This window comes from Leptinotarsa decemlineata, unplaced genomic scaffold (genome assembly GCF_025532065.1).
Source record: "Leptinotarsa decemlineata unplaced genomic scaffold, Ldec_3_MD MMD2_tig00000035_RagTag_RagTag, whole genome shotgun sequence".
NCBI classification, from domain to species: Eukaryota; Metazoa; Arthropoda; class Insecta; order Coleoptera; family Chrysomelidae; genus Leptinotarsa; species Leptinotarsa decemlineata.
The window spans coordinates 18889999-18916202 of NW_027412540.1; the positions used below are offsets into that span (position 1 = coordinate 18889999).

The window sequence follows — 26204 nt, forward strand, 5'->3', positions numbered from 1 at the left end:
TACATTAAACTAATAATGATTCATTAAATTAGCCCAGAACATTGAATCAGTCATTCAAAATGAAAACCTTACTGTCATCAAGAAAGACTCAACGAAAAATAGTCAAAATGAACTGAAAAATTTCCTCTCAGACACTATAAACATTTTCACGGAATCAGAGAAATGGAGAATCACCAACATGAAGGCTTCTTGTCCTAAACTATATGGCCTGATAAAAACACATAAAGAGGATAACCCCATAAGACCGGTAGTTTCTTATATAAATAGTCCGGTAAGAGAAGTAGGAATACGTCTTCACACAGATAGGTCATAATAATGGTTTCGAGGCAGATACTATCCAGAAGTTAGTCAGAAAACAAAGTCGTAAATTCATTTACAGATTAATATACCCTCAGGTCAAACAACCAGAAATCAAGAAATGGGTAACTTTAACATATTTTAGAAAGAACAGAGATAATTGCGAGTTTCTTCAGAAAAAACAATGTGGAAGTGGCATTCAGACCACATGCCATGTTATCTGATTTCCTCTTCAATGCCAAAGATAAGGTGGACAAGTTGGAGAAATCTGGAGTTTATAAGCTTAAGTGTCCGGAGTGTAATAGTGTTTATGGACCATGTAATCGAAATTTCCAAATACGGTATGCTGAACATGAAAGGTCCTTCAGACTAGAAAAAAATAATTCGACGTTTTCAAACCATTCCTTGGCATGCAACCACAAGTTTCCGAATCTAAACGATACGGAAATTTTGCACTATCCAAGGAAGGGTTACAAATTCAATTATTTAGAATCCTTGGAAATTCAGAAGCATAAACATTGCGGGTGCAACCTGTTAAATGATCAAATCGATTTAGTTTACTCACCGGTTTTCAAATTAGCACATCCGCATTGTAAACTGTAAATTCAGGTACTCAATCAAGTCAAGTACCTCTATTTTTACCTACAGGGTTGGTATATAAGGGCGAATGTAATGAAACATTGTTAGTTTGATGTATACGTTTGAAAATGTCTTTAAAGGACGAAACTGCAGTAATGTTAGTTACAAATAAAAGTGGTAAAAAACATAGAAAGTTTCAATTCAATTTTCTTCATTATCAAGATATAGTTTCATTTTGATAACAAATTCGCTTTCAATAGGTGTATATACCCAGATCTTTCCTAAATGTATCAATTTTGTGTAAGAGTTCCCATTTGAATTCAAAGTGGTGTCAAAAAGTTTCTCTGAATTCCTTTTCCTATCCCTACGGCACTGGTATATAACAAATCCGAATCAAGCTCAAGGCAAATCAAGAAAATATCCATATTTGGACCGGTGTAGGCTGGCGATGATTCGTACCTGAACAAATGGCACGACTTCGGGCTAAATTTACAGGGCGATTAAAAGTGACTGTCACGGTCATTATTGTCGAGCCCGTAACGAGCAATATTTATATGGCAAATTATTCAGAGATGTGTCCGCCATCGATAGCGTGGGCCCTCAATACTCTGTTGCAATTCTGAAAGGTGTTAGCAACGGGATAAATAATGCGATTAGTTCGAGTTGGATTTTACAATGGGCGATAAATGATTAAGTGTGAACTTTTTATATTTTTCTCAAGAGAGCATTTGTTACCTCATAGCATATTTAACTGAACGGTTTTGAAACGAATTGTAATACGATGATGCCAATAAGTACCTTCTACTCAGTGTTCACAAATTTCATTGCCAACGTTTTGGCGATTGCATGCCGGCTTCCTCAAGACTTTTGAAAGTATAGGAACCGCTTTTATTTAAAAACAAGTCCTTATTGCCGAAAAGATACATTTTCAGTGCGAGACTCTGAATAGAAATACATTTCTAACCATACAATCGTAATATATAATTTCACGAATATATTTATTCATTTTCAATGTGCGTTTTCACCCTATTTGGAACGCCTTTGAATTTTGTAACCAACCCTGTGACATTTGTGACACTTCAATAAAAAGCAAGTCTGAAAAAAAATGAAATACTTTTTTTCCATTTCAATTTCCACTTCGAATTCCAACTAGAAAGTGAAACTAACCAGAAAAAATACTGTACGAACTGTGCACCATCAACTTGCATAGCAAGAATGAGCTATCGTTTCCTTCATTATATTCTGAAGAATATCAGCATACACCACCTAATGATTTCTTTCTGGAAGATATGTACAGTTGTTGGCTGCGTCTCTTAGAATTTTTACTTCAATCATCCCCTTAGAAAAAAGTCCAGTGAACTCAAATCGGGGGATCACAGTGGCTATTCTATAGAACTTCTCTCACATATTGTGATCTGAATCATTGGAATATTAGAAATTTTGACGATTCACTTGACCATTCAGATAAACATGTGGTGTAAAAGCTGGATTACGATTGACACCTTCCGATAGAATCTTATAAAATTCAATTCTTCAATTTTCAACGAAAATCATCTGTCAGAAATGTGAGACATAAATATGTATTGAAATTGTTACATGAATTCATAACGCTGATAATAGAGACCATACCCGTTCAGGAATAGGCAATTAATGTTTCAGTTGTTCAGGAATGAGTCATACAAACGTTAATCCTGATCATCTGAGATTATTGGTCGAACACTTTTGTTCAGATTATAGATAAACGTGCGCGGCTGTGTCATTTTATATATCCTTGGATCGCTGGCGATCAGAAAAATCCAGTTTTCTGAGATTTTATTCAGGTCACAACTTCCAAGGAAATATCTGAAAAAACATGTTTTGAAAACTTCATCTACTAATATAAATATTTTCCCTTGGGTCTCAACGGTCTCAAAATTAACAACTTTGGACGTTTTGGGAACTTTAGTTTTTAGACAAATGTTGACTACAATCCCTTTTTGCTAGAAGGCGCATGATTTTTGGTATATTTATGGTATCTATGTCGTCCATGATATTTATCTCATTCTTAAATGGTCAGGTAACTGATAAAATTGACAGGATCTCAATAATGGACTGTTCAGAAAATAAGGTGAATGTTTAAATTTTACGGGCTACATACATTAGATTCGCGGTTTTTTATATTGGTACACTCGTTTCGAATATATACAGTGCATTTCTTTAATGTCCCCCCTTTTATTTTTTTAACGGGTCAACTCAAAACATTGAAATTTGGGATAATGAAATTAATGAATACTTTATTTTGAAGTGAAATTGACAGATGAAACTTTCAAGATGGCGACTAGGCGCGCATATTCTGGATATTGGATATGTGTTTCCCGGAAAACGTGAGGGATGGTGTCAGTCCAATAACGGCAATTTTGTCTGTGAACATTGCCGTTTAAAAAAAATGGACATTTGTCACAAATATTGTGGAGATAGGTAGGATGCCTTGCAATGGTTTCCGTCATGATTTCGCAGAATTCTGTTCTTCGATCAGGGTCATCTTCAGTTAATTGGTGTACCATTTAAATTTTGTATGGATGATACCTATTCCTTTTCAAAAGTGTCACAAAGTAGAAGGAGGCACCTCACAAACATTCGCGACGGAATAAGTAGACTGTTCTGGATCCACTATCATTTCACCGATTATTTGCATATGTTATTCTTCCGGAATGGACGGATGACCTGGGAGATTTTGGTTATGTACACTACCGGTAGTTGTGAATTTGGATACAAGTTCCCTCGAATATTTTCTACAGATAGGACGATTCGGAAAACGTTCATTGAAAATCCTTTTGGTCTCGTGAAAGTTACGCGTCGCACCGTAAATAAAAATCGCTTAATTTTTTTCTTCCAATGGACGAGAATTGGCCATTTTAGAGATTGTTGACGTGGTACCTTTCTACAAGTAAAAAATAAAACCAAGTGCATTTCATTAGTTCGGACTTTCATTGTCTAATATGATAGAGTCTGTAAAAAATAAGAAAAATGAAAAAAAAAAAATAAAAAAGATTAGCTTAAAATAACAATTATATCAAGCAAAAAAACTGAAATTACAACGAAATAAAATACAAGCAACAACCAAGAAATACAAAAAAAAAACTATTAACACGAGATGAAATTAAAAATTATTAACAAGAAATGAAAAAATTAAAAGATTCCAAACCAAGTTACTACACGACGTTTCGATTGTTAGTATTCACAATCGTCTTCGGGCACCTTCGGGTGATAACTGAATGGATACTAACAATCGAAACGTCGTGTAGTAACTTGGTTTGGAATATTTTAATTATTTGATTTTTTCATTTCTTGTTGATAATTTTTAATTTCATCCCGTGTTAATAGTTCATTTTTTGTATTTTTTGGTTGTTGCTTGTATTTTATCCAATTGTAATTTCAGTTTTTTTGCATGTTATTCTTCTGCTAATCCTTTTAATTTTTTTTTATTTTTTAATTTGTTTCACAGATTCTTTCAGGGATTTCAATACAATTTATATCATATTAGACAACTAATGAAATGCACCACGAAACATTGTCAACCACCTTCAAACGAAAACTAAGTGGGAATATTCTAACTGAACAATGATGTTCATTGTCGTACTGACATTTTTTGCCGTTTTTATAAACAAAAGTTTCACCTGTCAATTTCACTTTCCGTACTTTTTTGGCCAGAAACAACACCGTAATCATGCATCAGCCACCATGTTTACCAGATTTGGCCTCCGGAACTACTTCGATAATTGGAAGAAACACTGGCACAAGTTTATTATATCTGAGAGAAACTACTTCGAATGGAAAATAACAGTAATTGATGGATAAATGAAAATTTTTTGAGAAAAATTAAAATTCACTAAATTTTTTGAACACAGTTGTTTGTTTTAACTGTCAAAAAATAACTGTGATTGATATATTGTAGTATATGGACGAGATTATGGATTTCTTCTTTCTGGCACAAATACTACTCTGAATCTTGTCATTTATAAGAAAAAAGAGACCTTCAAAAATGATACTAAAGTGATATATGTTCATTTTTCGCATTTCGAGGAGCACGAGTACATTTGTATATGAAAGAAAATAATTTGATAAAAAAGGATAAGAAAAACTGCAACCTCGCTTCTTAAAAAAGTCATGATAAAATCGAATGAATAATAAACCAGATATATATTATAATTTATGACTCAATCTTGAAATTCAACTCGCTGGAGGTATGATTATTATTTAAAATCCGTTTGGAGTTCGAGGCCTTTTGTTTCTTTAATTGCTGTAAATAACGTTAAACATTTTGGCCCAAAGACTTTTCACGTCAACATTCGTATTTATTCACCGTAATTTATGAAACAATTACGGCGTATAATAACAATACTCACGTACATTAGCCGGCTTGGTTTCTTCGCTATATTTCATTCGGAATCTGATCAGTCGCAGGTTTCGATTCGCTAAGTGCTCTGAAGTTATTTCGAAAGTTTTATTTTATTAGGGTATGTAGAGCTCGATAAGGCTAAGCCATTATTCTTAGAGATTATTCGGTTACTTTGAAATTAGAAACCGGGGCGACTAAAATTAAAGCATATTGCATCAGTATTCAAAAAAATGCATTTAAAATCACGAATTTCAAAACAAGTTCTTGCTACTGTTATCGAAAATAATTTAAAACTACATTACATTAAAACCGTATGATTTCTGTGCGTGGGAGCTCCATTCGTAAAATTCTGAATGCGGGGCTTTTCCAGAGGTGACTAACTCTTCCCTTGCTACTCGTGGAAACACACTTGAATGAAACAACACAAAAACAGAAACAACAAAAACAAAAACTAATCCCGAGGCTGGACAGAAGTGCTCATTTCAATCTAAGGCGGTGGCTGGGAATGAACAGAAATGTCCACCCCAATCTACCGCTTGGAATGAGGCTGGACATAGCGGATCGCCTCCAACAGCAAGGGCACTTCTTGCGGCGGGCGCCAAAGAGTTCCGCCTTGAATAAAGGCAAGGAACCGGCTGCCCCTGCAAGAAAGCTCCCTCACTTGTGCACCTCCACGGAGGGAACCCCAAGAAGGTTGAAGGAGCCGCACAATGACAGTAATATCGCTGCACCTTCCAGAACCTTCGCGGATGCCACCGTGAGACACCTCAAGGTTGCCAAAGAGAGCATGTGTTTGACGAGTCTTGGCCTACACCTGCCAATATAAAGGAGATGTCTTCTAGTGACCTCTTCACCTTCCTGGAAAGGACAGGATGGACGATGACCTAGAAAAACAACTCCTCGGGAGGATGTGCAATGGGTCACATTAGGCCTAAGTGCTGTGAGTTTACACTCACCCTCCCTACTCTACAGACAGAGACAATTTCATAGTAATTCCTATAATATGGGTATCAAACAGACAGTTTGACGAGAGGAATATGACAGGCAGAGTGATGTTAACACAGTATATCAGTAAATCTAATATGACGGACACCTCCTCATTGAAGAGCTAGAAAGCCCAAACTTTACAGTGAGAAGTTCTTGTGTATTGACATATCAGTAGAAATGGATAGTTTGAGATGTTTTAAAAAATGAACTTTCATTGAAGCGTATCTCGAAGCGTACTAAGCTAATGTACGGAAAAGATTAAAAGAAGTTATGAAAAATGAGAATTAAAACTTCTTATGTTTTCATATCACTTGTATTTGTAACTAACGTAACTGAATTCTCAAACAAATACAATAAACTGAAATAATAAACAATGTACACCCTTATAATACATACCTACAGAACCACTGTCGGTATAGCCTAAGTAAACGATATTTTGTGCACTCTTCAAGTTGTCGGCAATCTCAAAGGACAAAAAACCAATACATTGAAATGAACCGGCAGTAAACTAGTTCAAGTTTACTATCGAGTTTTATGATTGGCTGAAGAGTCATAAATTAAATTTGAAGTCATGTTACGGTGACGAATAGAAATCGGGGAAGTTTATCGCCGTCGTATTCAGTTCAGAAACTGATCGCGATTCAAGTGTTGAAATTCGATATTGGTGCAGTTATAATTAGGCATTTGAAAATTTTGAGATTCCTACAACTGGAATCATATGGAAGAAATTGAATACTTCCGGCCATCACTCATAACGTGAGCTGCTGTGACAAAACTCTTCAGAATTGGATAAAGAAACTAGGATTCAGATTTAAAATAATAAACAAATGTCAAGCAGTTATGGGAAGCAGAAGAATAGTGGAATTGCGTAACAAATACTTAGAACAAATAACTAAATATAGACAAGAACAACGGCAAATTTCCTATTTGGACGAAACTCACGACACAGTTACGGAAGGGTGGACTGATGGTTCGAAAATATGTACGCCTAACATGCCTGCAACAAAGGATCGCGACTAATCATTGTGCATTGCGGAGGAAGTAAAGGATGGGTTCTAAATTCATTGAAATTATGTGGACTGCAATGTTGACTATCATGACAACATGGAAGCTAATATTTTCGAGGAATGGTTTGAAAACACAATGATCCCAAATGTGGATGCGACTAGTATAATAGTTCATGACAACGCTTCCTATCATTCGCGACAGCTCATCAAAGTACCGAATGAAAATTCGAGGAAAGATGAAATACAAAGTGTTTTATTGCATAACAATTTGTACTTTGAAGATCACTATACCAAAAACCTACAACTTGATGTTTTCCAGACAAAACATATGTGAAAATGTGTATGCCCTTGACAGTGTTGGTGAAAAGTATGGACACACCATTTTTTCTAGTATGAATGACCTTTCATGATCAGAATACCGTTTTGAGAAATTTCGGCCACATTGTCCCACATAAACACTATAACACTCCGGTCACTTGAACTTATAAACTCCAGATTTCTCCATCGTGTCCACTTTATCCACATTGGCTTTTTTTGAGAAATCTCTCACTTTTCCCTGTTCTTTAACCAAAATATGTTGAAGTTACGAATTCTTTGATTTCTGATTGTTTGATCTGAGGGTATGTTGATCTGTAAGTGGATTTGAGGCTTTCTTTTCTCACTAACTTCTAGATTTTGTATGTGCCGAAACTATTATTCTGTCCTATCTGTATAATTATTTTGATCTCCTTTTCTAGATTGTTAGAGCAGATAAAGTTACCGAGAATGCTCTGTGTTACATTGAATTGTAGGCTGCTAATTTATGACTGTCAAGATGGACTGTCACGAAACTTAACGTGACAAACCAAATTCTACGCGGGCGAAGCCGCGGGCCATAACTAGTTTTTCATAAATTCACATGGAACCCGTAATCACCGATAAAACGGCTCTCAAGGATATTTATGACCATCTCAATTGATGAATTCTACTTGTAAACACTTTATAATTCTATACCATTTGATGTAAACAGTTTCGCGTATTATTCTAATGAGATTTAAGACGAATTCCCAAGATGGCAAATGTCCTGCCATCGGGGGAGGTACAAGGTATGAGGACGAGTCGACATGTATGTTCCCATGCCATCGTCACCCTCTGGTCATCACGGACCCACCGCTACGAGCTGAAATGAACGAAAGAACCCTTTCGGTTGGTACTAGATTTAGTGGTTTCAGATTTATGCCGTTGCCTTGGGACTATTACTAATTGTGTGTATTAGACTCTTACGGCTTTATCGTGCGCGTATTTGAAGTGTTATGGCGTTTTCCCACATTACCTTTCAACGTACGATGAGACGTGATCGTTTTATTACTCATGCCATGTGACATTTTCAATGCGGTTTATTGAATTACGGCTACGAAAAAACTCATAATGTCATCCAAAATTCACTTTGATTTATTGAAATATTGTTTAGACTTGCGAAGAAACGCAATTGAAATATTTTTATATCCATTTTAATGGGGGTGGGTGGTGAAATAATAATAATGTCCCAAATATTTTTTTACAAAAAACGTCAATTATATGACCGCTTGTTGAATGATGAACTCTGGTTTCGCCCTCAGCTCAGGCAATGATTCATAACCCAACAGTTCTTAACAATTACGCTTCACCATTTACATTACTCAAAATTTTCGAAGCCAATCAAAATTGTTCTTGAATGTCATAATAAATCATTGAACTGGCAGTTTGTTTCAAAAAATATAGTTTCTAATGGAAAATAAGAAAAGAATTATGGATTTGGAAAGTGATAATGAGTGTTTATATATAGAAGAAACTCAGGTAAGCATTAACATCTATATCCATTTCCCATGTAGTAGGAAATGGATTCGAGTAAGATCAGTCTAGTTCCGAACACTTGAATTTCACCAGTAGATGGCAACTTAGATTTTGCCGAAACGTCGTGAAAATAATACCAGTGAGGACCAAAAACACAGATCACGGATCGAAACCTGAAAAATAATTCATTATACTTTGTCCGCGAGAAAGTTTTAGTTGGAATTTTAAGCCTTTACGGGAAGAAAAGATCACGCGAGAAGAAAAATCTCAGGCAAACATTAACATCTATACCTCTATAGTAGAAAATGGATTCAAGCAAGGTCAGTCTAGTTCCGAACACTTGAATATCACCAATAGACGGCAAATGAGATTCTGCCGAAACGTCGTGAAAACAATTCCAGTGAGGACCAAAAATAAATACGGAACAACGGAACACAGTAAAATGGATTAACGGGGTCTCTCAGTCAAAAAATCAAAAAGCAAAACTCTCCTCTACTTGAATAATATTACAAATCATACTTACAGAAGATGAGTGAAAATACAATAAATCGAACTTGTAAATTGATGAAGAAAATTAATATGTATAGGATTTTTTTTGTAACTTGGATAATATTGGAACGACATCTAGAATTCTTAATGATAGAATAATTTCACATAAAAGTGATATAAAGCTTAATAAGAAATCATGTGCACAACATTCTATAGAAACAGGACATAAACCAAATTACTCTAATATCAAAGTTCTACATACAGAAATGAGAACTGACATTGATAATCTCAGCAGTATATGCAGTAACTTATTGGAACTACATCAAAAACATAATAATAATAAAAATTGTATCAATCAATAACTCTTTTTTCAGAGTAAAAGATTATGAAATCATCATAACCATTGAAAAATTACATTTATGTGAAGGTATGACATTTGTCAAACAAAAAAAAATCCTATGCAAGTTTGAACTGAATTACCTTAATATCAAAGTTCTACATACAGAAATGAGAACTGACATTGATAATCTCAGCAGTATATACAGTAACTTACTGGAACTACATCAAAAACATGATAACAATGAAAATTGATCATTCCTATATTGATTTCAATTTAAGAGCCACCGGTAGACAGCTGTTTCAGCCTATTGAGCATCGTCAGTGCCGGGCAGGCGGTCCTCGATTGAAGACAAAATGAGAAAAACCAAGAAAGTACTTGATAAAAATAGCTGCGTAAACGCAAGGTGGTTCCACTTATGTTTCGCTTGCGTTTACGCAAGGTGGTTCCACTTATGTTTCGCTTGCGTTTACGCAGCTATTTTTATCAAGTACTTTCTTGGTTTTTTCATTTTTTTTTCAATCGATGACCGCCTGCCCGGTACTGACGATGCCCAATAGGCTGAAACAGCTGTCTACCGGTGGGTCTTAAATTGAAATCAATATGGGAATGATAGTACTCATCTATTTATTGTTTGATTTTCGTGGAATTTTTCCAGCAGCTTGACTGCATTAACCTTTCTGAATTATATATATATATATATATATATATATATATATATATATATATATATATATATATATATATATATATATATATATATAATATTAATATTCGTTATGTTACAAAAAGGATTTGAAGCTTTACAACCCCTATTTATTATATGCGAGCGCTTTCGACAGCTGGTCGTGCTATCATCATAGCACGACCAGGTTGTGGAAGCAATATTGGAGGGGTTTTAACTTACAAAAGCGAAGTGTGCAATGTTGTGTATAGCGTGTTGATTTCCATGAATGAGGTAATTCTGAAGAGGCAGTGATATAATAAGAGTATTCACAGCCAACAATCAAATTTACACTTTTCTACAAACACCTAAGGACACAATACCCAATGGGGCACAGGACATATACGAAATACCATGTTCCACCTGCTGCAGAATTTACATCGGTCAGACCAACAGAAGAGTCTTCAAGAGAGTTTATGAACATGAACTGTCAGTGAATCAGATCCATCCTCATTCCCCTTCAAACAACATCGTGAAACAGGCCACACAATAAGCTTCGAGAACACCAAAACCCTTGCCACCGAAAACACTCTCCAGGACAGAATATTCTGCTATTGCTATTGAAATTGAAAATGGTTCTAACTGCCTCAACAAATGGTCCGCCCTTCTACAAGTCGAGATACATAAATACCAGAACAGAACCATTGGACCGACAGTAGAGTAGGCACATTAAGACCTAGTGATAGCTTCTTGAAAATAGCTTCAAAGTCGAAGCTGAAACGTCGAACTACCAAAAACACAAGACGCGGTTCAACCCGGACAGACACACACACATGTATCTTTTCTTCCCAATATTGCTCAATTTATCGGAATAAATCTGGTTGCAGTGAGATGGTAAACCCTTGCACTGTACACCTAAGGTACAGGAGGTTTCAAACAATGGGGGGTAGGTAGGAGAAGAGAAACAACTTAGTGTTCCCCTAGGTCTCCAGATCTTACACTTCTGGATTTTCTCCTGAGGGGTTATTCGCAATTACACGGGTAGACCGTGAAATCTTGTGGTTATGTAAAATTTAAGAAAAAAATCAGTAGAATTACATAAGAGATTATTGGCAATGTATGGGAGAAACTTGTATATTTGCTTGTCTTCAAAAGATCATTTCAAACATTCATTCATCTCCATCGAGAGTCCAGGGATATGGGTATGTTCTGAATATTTTTGATTCTCAGAGGATATCAGCGTAACGTAAGAATAACAAATTTGTTCATTGAATGTTTTAAAAATTCCTAACCAGAATGATTCAGATTCATCATTCACAGTATACAATCACCTCTGACATCTAAGAATTACGTGTACTCTTTGGACTAAATCTATCTCAATATTCATTGGTAATTATTATTATCGTTTTGAAATCATTCATAATGATTTTTTGAATTCAAATAGATAAATTCCATCGGTGCCAAGGATCAAGATAAAACTAATTGGCTATAAACACCTCCGGCAAGTCTAAATTGAAGTAAAGGGCGTGAAAATTTTATGATTGAACAGCTCTACCATAAAGAAAACAAGGAACACATTTATATTAGATAATTATCAAACTGTTTTTAAGTTGAACATAATTATTACAAACGAGAGGAAATGAATGAATGCTGCTACCTTATGAATATGAAGTTTAACACTTGTGATATTACTTTTATAGCAATATTATGTAAATTTTCTTGGTTCTTCCGAAGTACTGTATCATAACATGTTGAGCAAAGCATCTGTTCACATTTATTTATCGGGATAGTTATGCATACATACGCATATTGCATGTCGTACCTGTACCGGTTCTAAATTAGACTCAATTTAAAAAAAAATGCTGATTAAATAAGTGGTAAGTAAATGAGAGGTATCTACGATGGTCACGCTTCACGAAATATGAGTTTTGAATGCACAAAAGAAGAGGCATGAAAAAAGATAAAGAAAAGATAGTTGTAATTCTTTTCCATTGAGATTTATGGGGCATTGTGTAGTTTGAATAAATATAGTTTGAAAAACTAAAAAACACGCTTTTAAAGAACATCGAACTAAGAAGTTGAAAATATATTTTTTTAAAAAAGCTTACAATAATAACGAACGAAAAATACTAGTATTATTGTGAAAAAAGCGATAGGCGCTTGATATACAAAAAACATGGCACAAAGCACCCACGCTTTTTTCACAGTAATACTAGTATTTTTCGTTCGTTATTGTTTTAAGCTTATTTTAAAAAAAATGTTTTTAACTTTTTAATTCGATGGTCTTTAAAAGCTTGTTTCTCAGTTTTTGAACTATATTTATTTTTCATTTTTTAGTTTCGCAAGCTATGAAAGCGTGTTTTTTTTAGTGTTTTTAAAGTATATTTATTTTATCTAAACTTTGGGATCAATCAGCCGTAAACTGTTTAGGAAAATGACCATTGATATTTTCCGATTCCGGAGAGGGAGCCTGAAAATCAGCTACTAAGCCCAAGGCAGCAGGCGCGCAAAAATGGGTTACAAATAAGGCAGAAGGCCTGAGTTCGAATTATATCAAGGAGGTTACGTACAGCGCCATCTGCCCGCGAATAGATCAAGCAATAATGTCGATATATCAAGGAGGTTACGTAAAGCGACATTTGCCCGCGAATTGATCAAGCAATAATGTCGATAATTCTGTCAAATACAGATACGGAGCTTAGAGCTTGAGAGTTACAAAAAACTGACATACAAACAAACATACATACATACAGGTGAAGCTAATATAAAGCGTGTAAAAAATGAAAAAAATTTCAAAAAAGTCCATAAATTATAAGCAAGGTGTTCTGTCTTGATATTAATTTGAATATCCTAACAGAATAATGTAAATAAAATCCAACTAATTTGAATTAGAGTTTATTCATTACTGTTTAAAATAGGAAAGTCTGCGATCGTCGGTCGCAAATCAGAATATAAAAAATATAAAAAATACTTCGTTTTTATAATGCTATCCTGACCACAAATACAGAGTGATTCAGCTGTACATATATAACACAAGGAATACAAAAAACCATAAAAAACTGTAACGATTTGTTTTCAATCTGCTATTTTCACACTGCATTATGACATAATTTCATCATACTCTCGCTTTAAATTTCGCACAGTCTCAAATGAATCCTACTTGTTGAAATATATCACTCCTAACTTGTGATGCACTGTTTGGAACCTTTGGTGTAGCAATGAATATTACTGGAGTTTTTTCCCAACATCAAACCGTTATTTTCATACCTTGACACGTGTTTCGATCACCAAGTGATCATCTTCAAGAGGAAGATTCAACTCCAGTTATATATATATTACTCCTAAGTTTTCGGTATATTTCTTTTCCTGAATGAAAAAACTTCCTTTACGTTATTTTCATCTTGTTTGGTACCTACAAATTCATAAATATTACAAATTACTGATTTTATATCGGTGCAATCGCAATTGCACCTTTCTTCACAAGTAAGTTATAACGAAATAATTTTTTTGAGTTTCTTTTTTAATTTGTCTTATTATGATTGTGCATATCTTGGGATTATAAGAAATGTCAAACAAATAAATATTGATCAAACCAAGGAAGAAACGAATCTATATACATGTATGTAGGTATACAGTGTGTCCGCAAAGTATGGAATAAATTCGATATTTCCAAAACCAAAGGTCGTTTTACAAAAACCTGAAACACGTCGATTTCTAATTTTTATATTCTACATTTCACAACAAAATTTTATTGTACAGGATGATCCATATTAATGTGATGACGTCATCAGCAATTTTTTCAAATGCAATACCCTGTATTTGGTGTCAGTTTTAGATAATCCGTAATGAGCTGATTTCGGAAAGGTATGATACTTGGCGTCTAACGGACAGAATTTGAAAGATGTGCGCTTAGAAAATACATTTTATTGATATCTAATAACAGTAGAAATTAATTAATTATTTTATACTTTTTTCTAATGATTAATTTAACAATGGGAAAGTAATCCAGTAATAAATACATGACATTATTTTAAATGTTCGAACTGTACTCCTTGCTGTATTTGACAGTATCCTAAACGTTGAATAAATTCTTGTTGAACCTTGTTTATGGTTTCTTGAGAAATATTGTTTATTTCTGTTCGAATTCTCTTTTTTAATTCTTGAATATTTGCTGGTTTCTTTTTATAAACAACTTTCCTCAGATGGCCCCACATGAAGTAATCCAACGGATTTAAGTCTGGCGACCTCGCTGGCCATTCAATATGTCCACGTGTACTAATCCATCGGTTCGTAAACATTTGGTCGTCAAGAAAGTAGGGTCCGATGATCCTGTTTCTTACAATGCCAGCCCATAAATTTTCCTTTTGCGGGTATTGTATATGATGCTCACGCATCCAGTGGTTGTTTTCTTTGTCCCATTACCTATAATTCGGACGGTTTAATTCCTGTAGAAGTTCGATTTGAAAGGGATGCCATTTTTCCAATTTTAATACTTTGTGTACAGTTGTTTTACTGACATCGAAATCACGACTAACTTTACGAACAGAAGGGTGAACATCTTCTTCAAAAGCAAGTAGAACATCTAGTTTTGTATCATCATTTACAGAAGGACGACCTGATTTGCGTGCATTTTCAACTGTACCAGTTTCTCGAAATTTCTTTTCAATTTTATTTACTTATGACTGCGTTATGCGTCTTTCTGGATATTTTTCATTAAATAAGTTACAAACTTCCATCTGAGTTCGCGATCTGTCTCCATAGCGAATCATTATAAGTATTTCAATTCTTTGCTTTACACTTAAGTTCATTACTACTTCAAATTAATTCGAAGCATACTACAGAAAATTCACTAATCAATACAACAACTACAGTTAACAGTTACTGAACGTCAATCGAAATAATGACATTTCACAATAACAAAAAAACTAGCCGCCTAGTTTTTTGTAATCAATAGAAAATACTTGTTAGCACGGTTAATGTCAACTACAGCAAGGACTACAGTTCGAACATTTAAAATAACGTCATGTATTTATTACTGGATTACTTTCCCATTGTTAAATTAATCATTAGAAAAAACATAAAATAATTAATTAATTTCTACTTCTATTAGATATCAATAAAATTTATATTCTAAGCGCACATCTTTCAAATTCTGTCGGTTAGATCCCAAGTATCATACCTTTTCGGAATCAGCTCGTTACGGATTATCTAAAACTAACACCAAATACAGGGTGTTGCATTTAAAAAAATTACCGATGACGTTATCACATTAATATGGATCACCTTGTGTAATGAAATTTTGTTGTAAAATGTAGAATAATAAAATTAAAAATCGACTTTGCGGACACACTGTATATTAATATATGCGGGTTAGTGAGTGTAGGTATTTCATATGCATCAATAACAGGAAAAATCCATGGACAAATTACCCCTGAAAATGCAAACCGCAGACACGTGTTGACACGTGTTTCTGCTCATTAGCTGTCATCAGTAGGGTACAGCCAAGTGCAAGGTTGGGCAACACTTGGTTGCAAGAAACAATACCAACGCACGGAGTCATCAACGAAAGTAGGTAGCTGAAGCTGCCCCTGGGGTGACTGATTGTTTTTTGAAATCTGGAGCGCTTTTAGGGGGCCACGGTTAATTCTATTTGCTGTAGATGTGTAGTTTCTCACTTCAAGCAATATGTTAAAAACTAATATCAAAATATGTTATGTCCTTTCTCCATCAGGCTGAACTAGTTTATGAAGTCATAGCCATCGATAAACAATCAAATCATTCAGTTCGATGCAGAATTTCACATCAATTATATCTATAACTCATCCGAATGAATTAATATTCACAGATGAACATTTCGCAAGGCTAACCCACCTTTGGAATCGAGCAGAGATTTCAAATAGTATATAATCGGACAGAAATTGCTTCCAGCAATATTCATTAATATTAATATTTCATTATAATTCATATGAGTTAAGTTTTCACCTTCACTTTTCTAAATGGCAAATCGATAAATGAAACAGAAGATTAGTAATACGTAGGTTTGTGCATAAAAAGTTTTATAAAAGTGAACTGCCATTCGTTTTGTTGAACCAGAAGTGCTGTGTTGCAATACATTTAAGAACAAAAAATGATACAAGTTATTCTGGAACGTGAAATGTAACTTTCCATTGTAACAATCTTTTCAAACAATAAGGAAAAAAAAGAGAATTGAAACTTTCTATATTTTTTACCACTTTTATTTGTAACTAATGTTACTGCAGTTTCGTCCCATGAGAACATTTTCAAAATCATACATTAAAACTATCACGTAGTAACGGCTACACCCATCAATTTATTCAAACAATAAGGTATTTTAGTAGTATATTTCAATTGGCAGCTAACTGTTCTTTGCTAAAGTAATATAGTCCCTTCTGATTTTTTTTTCTAATTCGTGAAACAAATACTCTGTTTATATTATACTAGGATGAAGAAGGTTCATCCTAGATAATCGAATTGAATTTCGATATCTTGCAAAATTCAATCTATAATTTCATATGTTCTGATAATTTGATCTTTGATGATCATGTTCGTTATGTTTTACTATGCTGTTTAATTGAACAATCAACGAGATGATGATTGATCGTTATATATTGAAGTTGTGTCATCTGCATAGAGAATGGACTTGTACGTAGACTTGAAACTACATATGTCATTAACATAAGTAACAAAGAGCAGGGGCCCAAGTATTGAACCTTGTAGAACAACGTGCTCAACACGTTCAAAATTTGATGTAACATCATTACACGAAACCGCCTGAAACCTATTTGAAAGGTATGATTCTATGAGTGACAGAGATACCCCTCTAACTCCATAATAATACAATTTTATAAGAAGTATACTGTGTGATACACAATCAAAAGCCTTAGACTAATCAAAAAGCGTTATAGCAGTGTGCACACTCTTCAACAATAGATCCAACAACATCAAAGACAGCCAGAGAAGTAGAACGATTTTTGCGAAACCCATTATTATTCCAACTGAAGCTCCCCTCTGGAGATGAAATAGGAGCACTGTTTCTCCATGCCTTTAAATTTCCGGTGGGTGAATATATTAAGTATCAGCATTGCATCCGTGCGAAGCCGGGGCGGTTCCCTTGTTTTACATATTTTCGCTTTTTTGAGTATAATTATATAGTTACTGACACAATTCTGAATACTTGTTTGAAAATAACAATCGGCAACAAACTTCAAATGAGTGAGTAGAAGTGAAAGAAAATACAACTTCACTCGTAATCTAATAACCAAGTTTATCTGACGGCTGTCAAAGTTGTTCATCTGATATTATCTTGAATATCACCAGTGACCTCATTAAGTATATCTATAGAGTTAGCGTTACTGCTACATCATCTAATACCGTGGATATTGTCGGACTTTCAAATTTGATCTTTAAACAATAGTTTGTGAAGAAGACACATTTATCATTTCCATATCACTTTCAGGCACGATGAACATTAATTGCTTGCATTGACTTTTTTATTCATTTCATAAAAAATATAATATAACAAAGATACAAGAGGATTTGAAATCATCTCTTACTGAATGGGTGGTTCTTTTCGTCATTCATTCGGTTGTTCAGTTCAATTTAACCAGTCGTTAATGTTGAATCACTCACAAATTGATGATCGATATCACAGAATCAATTGAAAACTAAATGAAATATGATTACACAGTTACAATCAATTTTGGAACTGACACATTAATCTCTATCTATCTATCTGTATAAATTAGTGGCCAATAAACGAATCGATTTCTACGATATATTTCAGAGTATAATTAATCCATTACATATTGATCATCCAGTAATGAATTGCCTAATTGATAAACACCATCGACGATTTTAATTTCATAGTCTATGCGGAAACTGATTACAGGACGGGAACCATTACAAGATTTAGAATCACTGCAATTCAATACATTAATGCAATTAAAAGTTTTACTGCTAAGGAGTCTTCGAGAAAGATCGTTTGCCATATGCCTGTTTGCACTTCTGAAGCGAAGATCCTCTTTAGGATGATCGCTAATTAGAGTATGCGATACAGTTCACACAGATGAGACTAAAACTGCTTCAAGATGTAATTTGTGTGATAAAAAAAGCTCCAGTAATTTCTTAAGTTTATTTCTTCTAAAATCACATCCTTTGTTTAGTGTGTGACCATGATGGATGGATTCCATCATTTCTTTTTGAGGTAGTTGATGGACTCGGTTTTTGTTACAACAGATAACTGGTTCACTAGTATGGAACTTGCAGAAGGTCTGAAAGCAAATGAACTAACCCTCGTAGGGACAATCCGAATAAACAAGAGGTAGCTTCCGTTGGAATTTGTACTAAATACTGGCCGACCTAGCGGTTCATCAATGTTTGGCTTCTCTCATAATACAACACTGGTTTCATTCGTTCCAAAGAAAAGTAAAAATGTGCTACTCATTTCAACAATGCATTTTGGAGATGACATTGATTTTCGTACGAATAAGCCAGAAATTATTATGACTTATAATCGCACAAAAGGAGGGGTAGACATGGTGGATAAATTGTGTGCTCAATACGATTGTGCTCGTGGCACCAGAAGATGGCCAATGGTCCCCTTTTACAGCATGGTAAATGTAACTGGTATAAATGTGTTCGTTGTTTATAATGGAAACCATCCCGATTCAAAAACACTCAGCAAGGAATTTCTTCTAAATCTTTCCATGGCCCTTCTCTACGACTATCAAAAAGAAAGAGCAGTTTCTGCCAATTTGCCAAGGACCATAAGAAGTAGATTACGACAAGTGTGTGGTTTACCAGTAAGAACCAAGTAAGAACCCTAGAAACCGTGGGCCGCTGTGCTGACTGTAATTGGAAGAAAAACAGAAAAACCAAATACCTCTGTGATAACTGTTCAAAATATTTGGGTTTAAAACATATTAGACCAATGTGTAATTTATGTTATGAAAATTTAGGTTGATTTGTTTTTCAAGTACCGTGAAACTTTTCACTTCTGTTTTTGTGCTTAATATATTCCTTTTGTAAAAAATCTTTGAAGTATCTTTTATTCTGTCCCAAAATAATATGATAATTATTGAATTTTTCTCAACTTATCAATTACACTCAGAAATATCATAATTCACTAGCCGGTCTGCTGGACCGTGCGCGAGTTACTAAGTACAATAATTTGGCGCGAGTAATGGAAGGTTAATACCCGTTTTTTGTAAAATGAATATCCTTTTTCAATCAGTTGAAAGTCCCTAAAAAACCAATCCATATGACAGCTTAGATTGAAATAACCCCATGTAAGCTGCTCTCGAAACATAAGAAGAAAAAAATTCATTGATTCTACGAAGCAGGTAAAGAATGCTGGACAGCTTAGTAAAGAGATCTTTGATGTGTTCTTTCCAATTAAGTTTTTTATCCAGCGTTACCCCCAAAAACTTAATGGATTTTTGACTGTCCTTCAGTTCTTTTAGTGTGAACGTAATTGTTTCAATTTTCTTGACATTGAAACATAACTTATTTTTTAACGCGTTGTCAGTTAGCTGCTTTGGATATTCATGTTCAGGGGGACTCTCATAAATAGTAGTATCATCGGCATACTGAATCGTGTTCAGGGGGTTCATATGGAGTGAGAGATCATTAACATATATTAGGAAAAGTAGGGGTCCCAAGATTGACCCTTGAGACACACCTCCTGTTACACCAACTGCTGGAGATCTCACACACTTTGTTCCACAACCTGCTTTCTGTGACCTGCATGGCCACGGACTGTTCAGTCTGTGACCATGATGCATGTATTCCATCATTCCTTTTTAAGGCAGTTGATGAAGTCGGTTTTTGAAATTGAATCATATAACTAAAGCTTTGTCACCGAGTCACCGACACTCTTTAGCAGATTAACCAAAATGAAGCCACTGATTATATTTGCTGCTGGGTCTTTTTCTACATCGTTAGTTCAGATGACGTGAACTAAAGTGTGGGGAAAGGAGCCTCAAATGATGGTTGAATATCAGCCGTAGAGTATTTCAAGTATACCAGATCGTATTGTTTACTGGTACTCAGGTGTTCGCTAGATGGGTTTCATCGAGTTCCTATTGATGTACAATTAGAAAGATTTCTTCTGAGACAAAACTTGGATATATATGTATGTCGGATGTAATGAACCATATGATAAGCTGATAGAGAGACATTTACAAATTTTTACAGTGTAAGAAATATTAGAGAGATGTTTTGAATTTCATTTGAAACTGACTTGAATGTAACGAGAAATTTGATACAAGAATATCTACCTACAGTCAATATCATCTACTACCTTCTGCGAAAAATCAACTTTTCTGGATGGTAGTGCTAATTAACAACAAACACCAATGTTTTTTCATTTCTCGAAGAAAACTTGATTGGCAGTATGTACATCAACATGTTTGAAGGAACTGTCGATTCTGTAATGAATAAAAAGCTAGAAAGTCAAACTGATGTAGAGAGCGGTGCTCCACTTCATTATTTTCTTCTCTTGGTGATTTTCAAACAAAAGTATGTCGGTCAAATCTGTCTGTCTGTTAGAATCTGTGTTTCGGCTAACCAGTTCTCGCCCTCTACGAACGACAACTCTCAAAAAATTATTCAATTTTCACGATATCTCCTGAACTATCGAAGTTGTCATAAACGTGTATGGAACATTTTTGGTAGGACTCATAAGTGTGCATAACTACATATTATCTGAGTTATGCCAAAACCGGAGAAACTGTAGTGTCTTACGGGCTCAAATGATGATAAAAATTTCAAATTGACATCTTTCTGTCCGAAAGTAATTGAAAGACAAACGTTTTCACACGACAGACAGATAGACAAATGAACAGACAAACGGGAGATCACATACGTTTTTGAAAAATGTTATTTTTGGATGCCGATCATTTTCTCCAAAGCAACTATGAGTCTAGCTCATAGATTTTTCAGTTAATTGTGGAGAGTAAAATGTTACACTTTTATTGAAATGACGAGTTGAAGACAGACTTACTTCGTTAGAGTTTCCAACGAGGAGGTATATATGGTGCCGCCGACATCTATGTGCACAGGCGCCGTGTACCTGGAGGCGGCCGCCACGCACGGTATACCCGTCATCTTGTTATAGTTAACGGCAGGCGGAGTTGGCGACGAAGAATTAGACATGGTAGGCGACGTAGCTGGTGAGCTACTGGGTGACATCAATCTGGAATGAGAAACAAAGCATTAATATGAAAGTCATAATAGGGATATATATTGAGTGTAACATCAGTACAAAACAAATTTCAAACATAACTTTATTGAGAAAGTTATTTTTTTCAAAGATAGATTTTGAATGATAAGGTGTTTCATTGTTGATGAGTTATTTGACTTAGCCCGAGTAATAAGCGAAATATGATATCTGAAAAAGTTGCTTGGAAATCGATTTTGACCCTACATACCCAATTTCAACGCAAAATACAAATTTTGTTTTTTTTGTTGGAATTTTCATATTCAAGTCCGATTTTCAATTAATGGTTTCGAATAAGAAGCTATGGAAATGATAAAATATTCAAAATCAATTAAATAAATGTATTCATAATGAATGTGCTTTAGAGTGTTTTGCGTTCATTAACAATTTCCATGTTATTTAGTCTGAGCCTCATGAGCTAATACAAAAATTTCTCCTTTCCATATTCCCGAAATTTCACTCTGAAATTTCATTTTGTTTTCTTGAAAGTAATTTTATTATAACTTTTGAACCTATATAACTCCATATTTTAAAAAAAAGCTTCTCGAAGAGAAGTTACATTTTGAATAAAATAATAAATATTTCATTTGAAAAAATTAATAAAAAACTGTTATCGAATTTCAATCAAGCGAGCATTCAAAAAAGAATTGTCGTCAAATTATTGTAACATAATGAAAAAACGATATTGAAAAAATATCTTCACAACGAATCAGACACATCAAATGAGTTTTTATTGAAAATGGGCACGAGAATATGTCACCTTTTTGAAAAACTTTTAAGCATAACTTTCGGAACCATTCGGTATATAATATTTCTACAGGTTACATTGTATATTAAAAAACATATTGGAAACTCAATGCATTGATGAAACCAGAGCCCAAAAACAACACCGAATACGCTCATCAGCGCCCTTGGATGACAAATCTTAAGAGTAATCAGAACCCAGCCTAGTACCACTAATTGGCCGATGCTTTTTTGACAAATTTTGCGTCTAAAAATATTGAGAAACTATTTTTTCTTGTGTTTAACTTATATTCGAATGAAAGCAAGAAAAATGTATCAAATTTAGATCAGTTGTTTTATTATCAGTGATATCAAATATCATGTAGGAAGTTCATGAATAACACATTCCTAAATAATTGGAATGCTTAATTATTTTTAGCAACCAATGTGGTTTTCGTAAACAAATATCAACATGTATGGAACAATGCAATCGAGAAACGCGAAGTGTTTTCATACGTGTGTGGCATGATAGTTTACTAATTAATCTATGATGTTCAGCTTGTGAGATTGATTTGCTCGTAGCTCTCCAACTTTCTCAAAGAACGTTCTTAACAAGTAGCCATCAATGGTTCTCTTTCGATTCTACCATCCACTCTGATGTTTTCCAAGGATCCATCCAGGCATCAGTTGTCAAAGATAGTGGACGTCGACTTCGTCGATTGATTCGATTGGTGTCAAATTGCATCAAAAGAGGTTAAAGGCTTTTGTCTTTTCTATATATATATATATATATATATATATATATATATATATATATATATATATATCTGTTTTAAAATCTGTTTTTCCGTTAACCAGCTGTCGCACCCCTACGAACAACAACCCTCAGAAGTCGAAACTTGTGCGAGCTAAGGATTAACGAGGTCTTACCTTTTAACGTGTGATTCCTAACACGGGTTGGACGATAGCAAGTGAAGATCGATCGTTCAGACTAGGGCTTGAACCACCGACCAACACGGCAGTCAATTCGAGTGAGTGAACAAAGCACCCACGCCGAACCGCTTGGCTACCGACTGATATATATATATATCAGTCGGTATGCATGAATATTACATGTTTTTAACCAATTTTAATCTTGACATACATATATGAGGATCCTCTTTGTTACTTATGTGTTAACTTCATTTTAACCTCACTTTCGTAAGTATGAACACGTTGTCCATACCCGTTTGTTTATTCAATAATTATTGTAGAGTTCCCGATGAAGAGACAATAAACGCCTCGAAAGCTTGAACAGAAAAAAGAGTTTTACAATCTTTCTGCCTCTGACTGCTATACCCGATTCATTCCCTTCGTTATTCCTCAACTTTCACGAGAATAGGTCGAAAAACTTAACTCGATTAATTTTACCCAGAGAGGTTATGCTGCAAAATAGAACTGCCTATTACTTCGAGGTTCAACTTAGCAACGCCCTACAGCAGGTAGCGTTGAAATACATCTGCCAGGTGTGGTGGCATATGTGGAGGTAATAATCCACCGAAAAGACGGTATCATCCCAAAGTGTAACGGAAATTTCAAAATACTGTGCACCCTCTCGTCCTAGAAATCTTTTTCATGGTAATGCGGGGATCCACCGTAATGAACCTCTTTGTCCTAGCTACTCGTTGGACCCTCAATGAACCACGAAGTAACAAAGAAAATTCTACACTAAATCTACAGAGGGGATGGACATCCACTAAGCGACCCCAACTTTCGTCTCTGTAACATCGAATTTGTTATGAGTTTGCTGCATCACGAGAGGAAACATACTCATTCGTAGGCCTACAAAGTTTATATTTTAACGAGAATTCACCCAATTCACCCAGAAGATGTTCAACAAGTAAGATTCCAGAGTTGCTTAGATGATTAGGTAAGGACCTGGATACCATTTCCTGGCTTGTGAGGGGAATAAGTGCTGCAGCTATTCTAGAACATATCTGAAGTGCATCACAGGAACCTAAGTAGATGAAGGAGATCATCACCCTCATTTACTTAGGCTTGTCCTTTCAGGACAGTTGATTCTAGCATTGCAGTTGTGCATTAGCAGCACTACTAATGAGACCTATGGCGGTTCCAAATGTTGGTGTTGTCTGGTGTTGAGTCATAAATGCGTTGTGTTTGGGCTTCTGGTTCTCAGCTGGTTGCTTGACTTTGCATCTGACCGCTTTGGGGAGCCTTGTTTATCTTTGTTGTTCAAAGATTGACTTCTATGTTGATTCTATAGATGGCGTCTTCGTAAGGGAAAATGTTATCGCCCTCACAGAGGAATGATATCCCGATTCATTTTTTTTTGTTTTGGTGACACACGTTTCTTTAGTTCTAGAGGCACACTTTTACACTAACTATCGACTATCAAGCGTACACTCGTAGTTCGTAGTTGGCATGTATCCTCGAGGTACTATTTGAAACTACCTACATTTCTTTTTTCAGCAAGTATTCAACAATAACATCAATTATATTATCATAATCCATTAGAGTATTGGAGGTTGAACTGAGATAATAATATTCTACTTTCGGGCCTCGGGGAGAATATTATGTAAGACAAAGTTTATGTTGACTGACGTTTTTCGAGTGAAACTTACTGAGAATTTTTTATGGGGAATACTGCCGCAACCGTGTTCCCCTTTCCCAACAGTGTTAACAGATTTTGAATCTGTGATAGAAAAACGAAAGAAATGAAATATTAGAAATGATAAAAATACTAAATCTGTCAAAAAAGGAAATAATATGAAAAAAGTGAGTAGAAATACAACAATGAGTGAAATATAAGAACATAGGCTTTCACGACCGGAGTCACTATTGAAGAAAAGAAAGAAATGAGTGAAATGTCAATTGTATATGAATAATTTTAATAGAAGTAAATGAAGCAAAGTGAAAAAGAAATAGGAAAATATTAGAAATCAAGCTATTTCCATACATTTCGATTATTAGTATCTATAACTTTTTTTGGTTGATAACTGGTCTTTTACTGTATTTCGAGATTATTCATAAGTTCCTTGAGCGCTTTCTTCTCTCTTTTTTTCATCTCTTTTTTCGCGTTCACTGTACCATAGTCAGTTTCCCGCGTGATTTAGTTTTCATACGTCGCGGATCTCCACACTATTCTGGTTAGAAGCGTAGTTGTTGAACATATGAGCTGCTTCTTTAAACTTTCTCTCTGCATGAATTTAGTTTCGAATCACTTGATTTTTAAGTAGTGGATTCAAATATGCTATAAGAATCTCTATTTGATGGTTTCTCCATGCTGTTGTTTCCTGATCTGGACAATGTTGTATAATCTCTATTTGATGGTTTCTCCATGCTGTTGTTTCCTGATCTGGACAATGTTGTATAAGGTGGTGTTGGATGTGACGACACGAAAAAGAGCCCCTCGAAGAAGTGAACTACTGAAAGCTTGAGAAAACTTAGTCCAAGGAACTTCATGGTAAACAGCTACAAAGTCTAGATGACATCTGAGCCCATTCAATCCTGAGTAAGAAGTGTCAACACACCTAGCGAAAACTCCATCTATAGGATCGATATAAAACCAACGATAATCTGTTATATGGAGTCAAAGTTAGATCTCGACTATCTGATGAAATATCGGTTTCTGCCTCTCAGCTTTCAGTGTGAATCTGCAAGTGAATGAGAGAAGCAGAATTCCAAAGTGAGAT

General features: G+C 34.9%; 2 protein-coding genes across 4 annotated transcripts in view; both read right to left on the reverse strand.

Annotated features, from left to right (window-relative positions):
• The window catches only part of LOC111510462 (prostaglandin reductase 1), a 503388-nt gene that overhangs the window by 140631 nt on the left and 336553 nt on the right, over positions 1–26204 (reverse strand). The window lies entirely within an intron of this gene.
• LOC111512156 (BTB/POZ domain-containing protein twz) overlaps positions 1–26204 on the reverse strand; it is an 84368-nt gene that overhangs the window by 21378 nt on the left and 36786 nt on the right. For all 3 annotated transcript variants that reach the window (XM_074171980.1, XM_074171981.1, XM_074171979.1), the window contains one exon: positions 21574–21765. In XM_074171980.1, the coding sequence (XP_074028081.1) occupies positions 21574–21765 (192 nt within the window). The remainder of the gene's footprint in view (positions 1–21573; positions 21766–26204) is intronic.